The sequence below is a fragment of the Alosa pseudoharengus genome, unplaced genomic scaffold (genome assembly GCF_046254945.1).
Source record: "Alosa pseudoharengus isolate Yale_2024_CS ecotype anadromous, Long Island Sound unplaced genomic scaffold, YU_APseudo_1.1 YU_APseudo_1.1_scf_18, whole genome shotgun sequence".
NCBI lineage: Eukaryota > Metazoa > Chordata > Actinopteri > Clupeiformes > Clupeidae > Alosa > Alosa pseudoharengus.
The window spans coordinates 33,593,723-33,606,344 of NW_027468650.1; the positions used below are offsets into that span (position 1 = coordinate 33,593,723).

The following is a 12,622-nucleotide window of genomic DNA, read 5'->3' on the forward strand; positions in this document are numbered from 1 at the left end:
CAAGAATTACTCCCACATGTGTCCTTTGATAGCCAAATGTGTTCTTTATCACTGATGTGGACTTCTAAATTAGATTACAGAGAAATTGTCAAAAGTATCAATTACTTTTAAATGACTTGGGTTCTTCCCTACTCAATTAAAGAGATACTCAAAGAAAGAGTTCCCTTGGTTTTATTTAACTGTATTATTGTCACTTCTACAGATAACTAATAGCATACTGTACTGTGTCTGCCTATGTGTGTACAGTGTCAGTGATGGCATGATCCACACCACTGTCTCCTAAGTGGCTGTTTAAATGGGTGAGGCTTCGCTGCCTTCTCTGAGCTGGGGCTTCCTCTTCTGATGAGTCACAGGCTGCCAGAGACAGCAAGTGCTGTTGTTTACTATCATTTTAGCTCCCCAACAGCAGACTGGCTGTGTCTGCACACACACACACACACATACACACACACACACACACACACACACACACACACACACACACACACACACACACACACACACACACACACACAGAGAGAGAGAGAGACACAGTCGAAAGGGACCCCTTTTAGTTGATCCTGCCCCCCTAGCACCCTATTAGCTGCAGAAGTCAGGACAGTGGAACAGTGCTGTGCTCTCTGCTGTTCTGATGGGAGACGGTGGAGGTGGTGGGAGACAGCAGTCTGCAGGCAACAGAAGCAGAAACTCTACAAGCGTAGCCTATGGATGGTAGCTAATCTCGTCTTTAACACACTCCCCACCCCCCATCACACACACACACACACACACACACACACACACACACACACACACACACGACACACACTCTCTTCCCACCCATCCCCTAAACACCCCACAGGGCGAGAGCTGCAATTAGCCACAGTGAATTATCTAATGGCCCGAACCAGCCGCTGCGCTCTGAAATAAAGGATTGGCTTTTCATTAGAGTCAATTTGCATATAAAAAAGGAGATGGATGATAGTCCTAATTTCCAATTATGCTCAAGTGTTAATAAGGCGACGGTAAATGGCCGACTCTCACTCACAGCACCTCCAGTTGGACCTTTTTTTAATTATTATTTTAAAAGCTCTCGCTCTCTTGCATTAGTCAAGAATCTCGTTTGTCTTCACTGTACAGCAGGTAGTGTGTGAGAAGAGAATCCTATTCTTCTCTAATGGATGAACTTACTGCTGCTACCACGGCTTCTAAATCGGCTGGATGAATCTGCATGTCACTGTGTGTTAGTGACTTGACAGAGAACCTCCCTGGCAGCCCTCAAGTCATGTTCCATTGCAGCAAATTGCTTATTAATACCAAGTTAGTCCTCTCGTGCCGAGAGATCCCTATTTTTCTCTCGGTCGAAGTGATAACAAATGCTGATGTGAATGCTGCATCATCACATCTTTTTCCTACAGTAAATCGATGGTGGTGGTGGGGGTGGGGGTTGGTGGTGCCCAGCCACACTAAATGGAGGTGAGATTTGGCAGGGTGTGAGTCTGCTTGCGCCGCAATTCCTTGGGAGTTGAGTGGCGGTCTTGCAACTGCCGTTTCAAGGCTAAAAGTTTAATGACGAGCCTTGAGCCCAGACATACCCTCTTTTGGGAAGGGCATAGAAGCTCGTGCATTGTACTTGGAGAACTCGTCACGGCAGGCCTAGATACATTTTCATTGTTCCGTGGCTTGTGGCCATAATTTACACTGAATGGAGTTATACAGTCGTGCAAATAAATGTGTCATCTTGAAGCGATTTAACATGAGAAATGCATAATAAACTGAATGCAATTTAGCCTAGAAAGAATTAATATTTGGTGCAGTACAAATGTATATGTAGCTTTCAAAGGTGAAACCCATTTCTCAAAGAGTTAGGAATGCCAGAGTCTGGTGATATCATATTTTAAACGGCTGAATGCATTTAAAAAGGTCTTGTATTAACAAATTGCTGTTCTTTTGATTTTAATATCCTCCGTTGTAAAAACGACTTGCGATTTGCTTCTACCAGCGAGTGTAATGCAAATTCAGCCTCAGTCTCTGAGTGGGATGGAGCACCACCGATGTAGTGTGTCGTCTAATGAGATGTCACACTGCTGGTTCGTTGTGAAACAGGGTTGTTTTAGTGTAACACTGTGTTTAAACTTGAGGCCTTAAAACCGGAGCAGCTTTTAACAAATAGCACCTCCTCAAAGTGGCCCAATTAGTTGCCATTAAAATGGATGTGGATTCATTTAAAAAGATGCTGGAGGAAAGGGCAAAACTGCTGACATTTGGATGCTAATTCTTGCATCAGCAATCTCTAATTAGCCAATGGTGTAACAATTGATGGTGTACATATACACAACACAACATGACAACCCAGCCTAATGCTAATAAACTATAATTAGGGACCAGAATGCAAGAGAATGTTTAACAAATACCTAATTGTCACAGTTATTTTTTTTAGCTAAAAGACCCATCATACTATACTAACTTTAGTAACAGCTGATTCAGATGCCACAGCATCTCTGCGCTTGGCTTGGTCAGGAGATGAACAAGTAGCTGATGCAGTGTTGGAAGCTTGTCTCCACTATGAGTCTGTAAGAACTCACAGGACCAGGCGTGCTCAAATCCAAAAATACTGTAAATCCCTCTTTGGGTGTGATTTAGAAAAAGACTAACTCGTCTAGTGCGTGTCACACTCTGATGATGGCCTAGGACCAAAACGCTTCAAACGTTTGTTTAAGACATGGTCCAGGACTTATTAAGAGTAAACGCTTGACAGTGCGGTTTTCTACTTTAATTCTGCAAGAACTCACCCCATTGGCCGTGCTGACCGCCTGGTAGTAGACGCTGTAGCTCTTGTGGGGCAGCAGCGGGACATTCCAGTAGCCGTTGTAGGTCTTGTTGTCACCGATGGTGAAGGTCTTAGAGGTCAGGATGCGGGAGGCTGGGAACTCGGCGGAGAAGTAGTACTGTGAGCTGAGCAGGCTGGCGTTCTGGAAGTGGATGGGCACCGGGTAGCAGCGCAGGATCTCAGCCGCCCTCCGAGCCCGTCGGGGGCGCTCCTCCTCCACCACCACCTGGTACAGACTGCACCACACGCAGCGAGAAGAAGAGGAAGAAGAGGAGACAAGTGGTCAGTCACACAAAAAAACTAAGATGCAAAATATCCAAACAACAGTCACAGATTTTGGGAAGAACATCAGTATTTGTAGTTCTGACATATTTGAAGTGATAGGCTACTGTGCAAAGCTGTATGTATGAAAGCATTATGTTCAAAGATCTTTTCTATTGTTGATAACAACTAACGAAAAAAAGATTTCTTCTCGCAAAAAAGCTCTTTTGCAACGGTCACTGTATGTGTGTGGTGTGACTCTAATGAGGATGCAACTGGGAGGAAGCAGAGTCTGCTGTTGGCTAGGTCACCCACCGAGCGCTCACCGGGAAACGGCAGAGGAGGGAAGGAGGAGCTGAGCAGATGTGAGCTGCCGCCCTCACCGAGGTGGTGGCTGAGGGACTCCCGTCAGGACGACGAGCCCAAGCAGGTTTAATTAACTCCGCAAAGCCCGCAGCTCAGTCCGACCAATCCGCCCCGGCCCCCAACCCGTCCGCTATCTAATTTATGGCGCCGATAGCTCCAGAGCAATATCCCATCTACGAAGGCAGGATTTAAATGGCATGAAATAAAAGGCCCTCATATGAGACAGCCTCGGCCTCGTCCGCCTATTTCCGGATATTGGAACACTGAACCCTGACACCGCGGGAAGGATGAGCGCGAATGAGCGTGTGTGCCCAAAATAATGATGGAATCAGAGAAGGGTGGCTGGCGACCTGATCCAAATGGGGTTGAAATTAGGTTTGATACGTGGGGAAAGGGGGAGGGGGACCAACATTGGCCCTCTTGGGTCAGAAATCCACATCTAAAGAGGCTCGGCCGAGTTGCACTCGCATGAGAGAACAGGAGGAAAAGTAGGAGGACGGAAAACATTTTTTTTCTCTCTTTTCGTTTCCCTCTCTCTCCCTTCGTCAGATTGGGGGATCAACTGAGCCTGCATCCAAAGCCCCCCCTTGCGCTCCCTATTGCAATAGATGGGTGGATATTGGCTGCTGGGGAGATGGAGAAAGAAAGACGAATGAAATGGAGGTGAAATTACAAGCAGTCCAGAAAACGGGTTTCTTTATTACCACACAGCAAGACCCGGAGCTGAACAGACCAACTTTCCACCAGAACACAAAAAAAAGATGAAAAAAGAGGTAGAAAAAAAAAATCACCGAACACTATTTCCTTTCCAACCACCCCTCCGAGCTGCACAAGACAAATTAGCTTTGCAACTACCCAGGCCTTGACTCTATTTGCTGTTTAATAATTAAAACACCTAAAGGTCAAACAGCTCTTTTCACTCGCCCTCCATCAAAGTCCAGGCAGATTGAGCGGAGAGCGCGCAGGCAACCAGGTAAAAGGACCTCTGGCAAAGGCACTGGTTTCAGAGTGATCTGTGCTGAAAATGGCCCTGCGTCCAACACCAAGACAGATGAGAGGAATATGGGCTCTAGCTATCCCATTCCATGTCACTCACTACATCAATATATTCTAAATGTTTCAAAAGAACTGACGATTGCAGTATGCAAAATTAAAGGTAATTACACAGCTCCGACGACCAGGAAAAAAGAATCTACAGACCTCTAACAAAAAGCAATTGTTTGCGGAGTGCTGTGGTTACAACACTACAGAAGAGACCTTCATCAACTTTGCAATAGGATATGTCCTCAACCTCAAAAAAGTACATGTAGTATGATACAACAGAGAAAAGTTATTTTTGTGGGTCACAAAAAGCAGTGCACTATATAAAAAGTAACGATAGCTAATTATTTTGACATCCACATTTTGTCTGTGTACCTTTTTTACATTAAACAGTTATGCCTGTATTGGTGTTAAAAGGGTAATAGATTTGATCACTTGAACACAACGATAATTAGGTAATTCCTACACTAATTGTCTGATGTCAAAAGTATCAGCCAATTCTGATTCATCTTGCCAACTAACTGACATCGATTGGGGCAGACAGAGTCAAGAACACTTCAGCAACACTTGCCGAGTTGAACCTCCACACAGCTGCGATCTACAGCAAGCATTCTCCTCTCATGAAAACAGCGTACAGTTCTTCCAGGCTGTTAAATAGCAGACTGCTGTTGTGGAGAGAAAGAGCCTGTCCTCCAGGGCAGGTTTATCACACGTTACAGGTTTCAAATGGAGCATGAGGTAGGGGAGAATGCAACTTGAGGGCTTTTTTTCCCAGTCATTTGGTAAAGTGAGGACACAATGCAGCCTTAGGGTGAAAGTTAACCTGCGCCTGTATTCGCACAGACCATAAGCACTGTAATTGTAACTCCACCTCTTTGAGACGTTGTGTAACTTTATTGTTATTCAGTAATTTGATCTTGACACAAAAATCTCCAAGCAGCCACATACTGTATGACAAAAGAGCAAAGATGGAGTTTGTAAAATAAACACGGAAAAAAAAAATACAGTAAAGATAGACATTGGGCTCCTCAGAGGCTGCTTGAAAACATTAGACGGCTCTGCATGTTCAGTGTTTGCTAATTAAATTTCCCGACCATCTTTAACGCCATGGGAGATTAAATCTGTCATAAACTTTGGCTGAGTATTGGAGGGATTCCATGAATACATTCCCTGCTCTTTCATCCGTGGCTCATTACATAGAACTTTGCCCACTTCCACGAGTCCCCTTTGCCCTTTTTTGCACGTGGCTCCACATTCTCGCCACCACACTACTGTTTAGCGATAAAATCTAATGTAATAAAATATTAATTACAGGCGGGCAGAGGCTAGTGAGAAATATGAAGTTAATTACTGGCCCAACGCTGTGGAGAACAAAGGCCAAGCCAGGGAATGTCACTGGAGGGCTGGCTATCGTGATAAAGGAAGAGAGGGAGAGAGAGAGAGAGAGAGATGAGAAAGAAAGAAAGGGTGAGGGGTAGAGGAAGAGACAGTGAGTTAAAACAGAAAGACAAAAATGAAACCCTTGGAGAGGGAGAGAGAATTTAGAGAGTAATATTGAGCGAGAGAGTCTTTAGTGTAAAAAAAGATGAAAAATAGAGAGAAAAGGGGAGATAGATAGAGAAAAAGAGGAGATGAGAGAGACGTGGTGGAAGGCTGAGATGGAGGGAGTGAGCCCATCATGGAGAGAGAATGCTAAAGAGAGAGGGAGAGTCCAAAAAGAGGAGGAGAGGAGGGGAGGTAGGGAGGTGTGGGCAGGCGACTGGGACATTTTCCCTCAGATTTAGGGCCTACTTAAAGGCCACCCATTACTTTATGGGGCTGTCGCCATGGTGATTTACCTCCTCGATGCCATATAGCCTCCGAGACACCAGACCTACCCTGTGGGAGCCCCCGCTGCCTTTTATACCTCATATTGTCATTTTACACCCAATAGAAAGAGGGTTCCATTTGGAAGGGAATGCAGCATGAATATCTCCTGCTCTCCTCAAAGAATAGAAAAGTGAATATGAGCGGCTGCCATGCTGCCCACAGAAAGAAGAGTGAGGTATAAATCTCCTGGAGAAGAAGGACGTAAATGGCTTTTCAGTGTCTAAGGCAAGAAACAGAGTTTTATTTACAGGCCTAAAAAGTTTATGGGTTTCCAGAATATTAGGGAGCTCTGGACCCTTTGGGTATACTGCCTAAAAAAACATCACGCTTGAGGCTTAAACAGTGGCGTTATGATTTAGTTAGAGATAATGCAAATAATCACAAATAACGCCTCTAAGCGCACCTGCAAATTCTTGATATCAGGTTTCTGTGAATCAGATTTAATTGAATACTTTTTCCTCTCTGCGATGCCCTGGGGCTCTGGTAAATGTCCAGAACATCAATATGCGAATGAGTAAGTGTTTTTGTTTGAAAGATAACATTTGTTGGCATATTGCACTTGGCACAAGATCGCATGTTTTTGTGAGATGCAAAATGTAATATTTCCAATAACAATGTAGTTTGTTTTTCTCCTCCAGGCAAGACAGCAAGCAGGGGGAAATTGTATTATATATTTCTTATTTCTTATTTACTGTATAATATGACACATATTTCCCCCCCAGTAGCTCATTGTTTTGAATCTTACTTGAAAATGTTTATTGACCATAGATAATATATTCTGAATTTACACATTTAATGATGCATTCAAAAACATTCCTATCCATGTGTTTGCATATCCATGTATATGTGTGTGTGTGTCTGTGCATGTTTGTTTATATAAGCTATGCAAGTATGTGTGTGAGCATGTTATGAAAGATACATGTGTGTTTATTGCTAATCGTTGGCTTTTATTAGGATATGACACCAATATCAGTCTAACAGGATGTGTAAGCTGAAACTGTCTTTGAGTCACCATAGAGCTCATCAGATGTGTCCTCTTGCACTCTGAGTTATTTAGAAGTCTAATTTCCCATTCAGCAGACACACTCGGCATTACATCGACAACAATCAATGGAAGCTCTTAGGGAGCGAACATCAAGCTAGTATGCGGCTATCGGGGTGGCTATCTGGGGAAATACCTTTCAGGATTCAATTCAGGTGATGCCAGGTAATTGGCTGCTGCAGGATGTAAAGGCTACGTGAGAGGTCTTTGGGGGTGGAGGGGGTTGGTCGGTCATCACTGCCCCCTGGTTCTCTATTAAACCCCCAAAAGCAGTGCCCCCAACACTTCACCCCCAAAGCTCTCGCGCCGTTCGCTGCCCAGCAAATTTGGTCCCAAAAGCTCAGGGCGCACTCATCCATCACCCTCGTCCACTTTGATACCAACTCAGACGGGCTCTAATGCAACGGAAGTAGCCATGGCAGCCAGAGAACCCGTTCTCCCCTTCCTCTGATTAAAAAGAAACCATCCTGAGAGACCATGGAGCCCAACCGAGGCGGCAGACTGGAAAGGCTGGCGCTAGCCATTATGAACACATCCTGAAAGTAATCGACTTTATATATATATATATATATATATATATATAAAAACATATTGAAGCAGTTTGTGATAAGAGCAAAGAGATGGTAGATGAGAGACAAAAACAGAAGGCTAAACGACAAGTGCAGCAGCAGCCTCCTCCAGCTACCTGGTGAGCTATTAGCGCCAGCACATATAGCGCTGGAGACGGAGTCCAACAAAGCTCCGCGGTGGTTCCACATGGAACCACGGCAACCTCGGCTGACACCAATTAGAACCACTGGCAGCGGGGCTGCCGGCTCCGTTACAGTGCGCGGGCTTGTGTAATGGCCGACCAATTACGCCGGCTCCGCTCGGCCCAGGCTGAGCCATGACCTGGGACCAGGGATTTATTTTTCATGTGCCACAGAGTAGGAGATGTGAGGAAGAGGGGGGAAAGGAGAAGGAAGGAGAGGAGAGGAGAATTGACAGAGAGAGAGAGAGAGAGAGAGAGAGAGGACAAGGGAAGATGAGGAGAGATGAGGGAAGAGAAGAAAAGAGAGGATGATGAAGAATATGAAAGGAAGATGGTAAGAACAGAAGATAGAGAAAATAAATATATAGGCCGAATGTAGAGACATAAATAAGAATGTAGGGAAGGAAGTGGACCAAGGACTGGCCAAGGGGTAAAGGGCCAAAGGATATTCATCAGAACATAATGTGAACAATAAAACAGGAAGATGTGCTAGAGGAGAAAATGCTACAACTCTCCATAGTCTTATTTGAGACACAATGCAATAGAGTGAGGAGGAGTCTGAGGAATGTGGGCAACTAATGCGTCAGTCCCAGACTCTCTCCCAGGCTCTCCATTGATCTGCACCGGCCCATGTTCCCGCAGGGCCAGAGAAGCTGATCTGGCCATCGCCATGATTTAAAGGATGTGTTTCGTTGGCCAGCAACATTTCCCTGACCCTTACACAATCTTCAGCCAACCGCTTCTCCACCTCAACCTCCACACACACACACACACACACGCACACACACACACACACACACACACACACACACACACACACACACACACACACACACACACACACACACACACACACACACACACACACACTGATAGACTCATAAAACATGCTGTGGCTATACACAAATTAAGTGTGTTGGGGAGGGGGAACTCGACGCAGATTAGATGTCACTTAAATCTTCTAAGTTGCTGAGTGTCTTCTGTGTCGCGGGGTAAAGGAACAACCGACGCAGGCTGGGGGGGAGGGGGGGGGGGTGACCGAAAGCACACGACGATCTGGTTACAGTGGGCCGTATTTTGTGGTGATCGTTGGCACTTGATGAACGGCCCCGCCGGTCAAAGCGAAGGGGAAAGCACTTTCAGGGGCCACTGTATTTCACATCAGAATGAGATGCCGCTCGACTGGACTATGACAGTGAACAGGGAAAATGTGTGTGTGTGTGTGTGTGTGTGTGAGAGAGAGAGAGAATGTAAATGTGTAACATACTGTAGAGAGAGTGAGTACATGTGTGTGTGGGCTATACTGTATGTTGGGGAGAGAGTTTATTTTCTTCTGTCAGGCAGTAACCCATAGGAGGGCCACTGAACATACCACAGAGCACTTCCTCAATCAGACTGCACTGGTCATGGGTATCACTTTCAGTAGCAGGCTCCATTAATACGCCTGAAAGAGGAAAAGTCCCTCTCCCACCTCCACCTGTACCATCATGGTCTCAGGAACAGACAAAGTAAACCTCATCTGAGAAAAAACACAGTCTGCTTCTTAAGCCCTGGGAGGGACAACTCACTTTCTTTTCACGCTGCACTATATTATCCACACTGCTCTTGAACAATGCTAACATTGTCCAAAAGAAACAAACAAGTGGGAACTTTTCCTTTGAGGCTTCCTCGTTGCCCTTTCGTGTCAGTATCATATATGATGTGACACACACACATCTTGCCTGGGGAAGCTGGGACACTCCACTGGGATTGGAGGTGTGTGTGGGCTGTGCCAGACAAACACACACATGCGCACACAAGCGCACACTCAAAGACACACACACACACACACACACACACACACACACACACACACACACACACACACACACACACACACACACACTAAGCCTGTTTAAGACACATATGTTATTTAAGCCACAACAATGGCAGGGCCCTGATGCCCTGATTGAGCTAAACTGGGAACGTGATACCCCCAGGGGTGATAACAGCAGAACAATCCAGCAGAATCATACAGTATCTACCACAAAAAGACTCTTTATCTCTTTCTCGTTCTCTTGTTTCCCTCTTTCTCTCTGCCTCTCTCTCCCTCTCTCCTTCTCCCTTTCTGCTCCTTCCCTCTCTCTCACCCCCCTCTTCCTTTCTGAATCTGCTCCCTACTTCTCTTTAGCCCTCTCTCCTTCTCTCTCTCCTTCTCTCTCTCTCTCTCTTTCTCTCTCTCTCTCTCTCTCTCTCTCTATCTCTGGCTGGGTTGGTAACTGTGGTGATAAGAGAGGCAGAGGCAGTGGAGGCTTTATTCACTGACAGGAACGCTGCTGGCCAAAGCATCTCCGACCAGCTTTCTCCACAGCAGTGTGTGGTTTGGCGGGGGTGACATCAGTGTGTGTGTGTGTGTATGTATGTGTGTGTGTGAGTGTGTGTGTGTGTGGGGGGGGGGGGGTGTTGGAGACATGAGCCATTTGAGTCGCACTATGATTGATGGACAACATGGCTAATCTCCTTAAAGGAACAGCTACCCCCCTCCCCACCTCATCCCTCCCCGACCACCCCCCCACCCCCACCCCCCGTAGGGTGCCGCCATTGTGCTGAGCGCATGTGTCTCTGCCAGAGCCGTCTTCATGGAGACACCTCGTCATTCAGTGATCTCTCTGAGCTAATTTTGCATAAATGCGCTGAGACAGGACCATTTGTGGTCGGGGTAGGGGGGTGGCAGATACAGCTATAAATTAAGATGAAAATAAAAAAGGCAACAACATCCAGCCTTGTTCCTCCACACTCATATTCATGAGGAGAATATGCAGTTGGGCGACCAATTCAATCATTCTGATGGTTGTGTTGGTAGCTAAATGTATCATGGCAAAACATCTGTGAAGCATTTCACATTCAAACACAGGCTTCCTTAATCCGATCACTGACGGAAACTGTTTCATTATACAAGGCTTAGTAATGTTCCCATATATTCTCTGAGTGTGTCTGAATGCAGATCTTGTAATTGAAAAAACAGCATGACCTGTAAGGATTGATGAGAAGAAAAAATGAAAGAAAAGAAAGACAGAAAGGAGGACAGAAAAAAGAATTAATTGCGCCACCAACATATTCGCTTAACCATCACTTTTTAAGAGGACCAACACCTCCAACAGATATGTAAATCGGTGAATGCATTACAGCGGAAGGCTTTTCCATGAACCCACGCTTTCATCCACCTCATGCCTGGAGATTGGATTTGCTCTCGTTGCCATGTGTGCAGTATTCACATGCAGCCAAGCCTGGTGCCTATCCGTGCTGGGAGACCTATGAGGGAAAGAGAGGATGCTTATCCACCACCACCACCACCCGTCCTCGCCCGAAACAAAGAAGATCTCAGGCGCAGCTCTTCATAACTGTCACTCTGTCATCAAAACCCGCTGGAGGGGTTAGAGAGGCACCTACAGCTGTGCTGCTTTTCATCACAACAGTCTCTCTCTCCCTCTTTCTCTCTCTTTCTCTCTCCTCCTCCTCTCCATCTCTTTCTTCTCCTGCCGAACACTCTTCTTCAGGTACTCTGACATCCTGCACCACCCCATAACCACAAACTCTGAGTTGCGGAAGAGACGCGTAAATGAACTGGGTCTTTTGATGGGGAGCATAATGGGCTAATTTTAGTAGGAGAGGTGAATTCCAGTGCAGAGCCCAAATGGCTCCCATCTAGGAAGCGCTCAAGAAGAGTAGCTCCACAGGGACACAAAAATGTGACACTGATGTTTGCTAATAACCTTTTCAGCTCCACCTACTCAAAACCATAACTGGGTCTTTTGATGGGGAGCATAATGGGCTAATTTTAGTAGGAGAGGTGAATTCCAGTGCAGAGCCCAAATGGCTCCCATCTAGGAAGCGCTCAAGAAGAGTAGCTCCACAGGGACACAAAAATGTGACACTGATGTTTGCTAATAACCTTTTCAGCTCCACCTACTCAAAACCATAACTTTTTTTCTTCAGCCAGCATTACAAGGCTCTAACACAATCTCCCTTATTCCTTTCCAAGAGGATTTCGTTTCTCTCTGAAAATGAGATATTGAGCCTTTATTAATCATCTGGCTTATTACTGCGATCCCTTATGCTTGTTTGGGTATTTTTCCCTCATTTTTTCCAGTGGAAATTGTAATGCGATGACACACTTGTTATTTAAACACTCTGAAATAGATTATTACACCCGGGCGCCAAATCCTCCTGTGTTGTGTGTCTCCATGCTTGCTGTCTCTCCCGTGGTAAACAAAGGTTGGCCTGATAATTCATAATTAACGAACCAGCGAGTCATTAAAGTGTGTTAACGGTAATTAAGATGACACTGGCAAAGGCGGGGAGGTGACAGAAGGCATCAAGATCAGCTCCAATGAAGGATCCCAACCCAGTCTATAACAAGGTTTGTTTCCACTTCTGTTTTCTTTATTCTCTAAATGTATCTAGTAGAGAGCGTGGGCAGTGCACACTGCACAGGGAGTGGCCA

General features: G+C 45.6%; 1 protein-coding gene across 7 annotated transcripts in view; it reads right to left on the reverse strand.

Annotated features, from left to right (window-relative positions):
* LOC143131394 (receptor-type tyrosine-protein phosphatase mu-like) overlaps positions 1-12,622 on the reverse strand; it is a 194,837-nt gene that overhangs the window by 61,827 nt on the left and 120,388 nt on the right. For all 7 annotated transcript variants that reach the window (XM_076291013.1, XM_076291009.1, XM_076291012.1 and 4 more), the window contains exon 12: positions 2,772-3,045. In XM_076291013.1, coding sequence (XP_076147128.1) covers positions 2,772-3,045 — 274 coding nt within the window. The remainder of the gene's footprint in view (positions 1-2,771; positions 3,046-12,622) is intronic.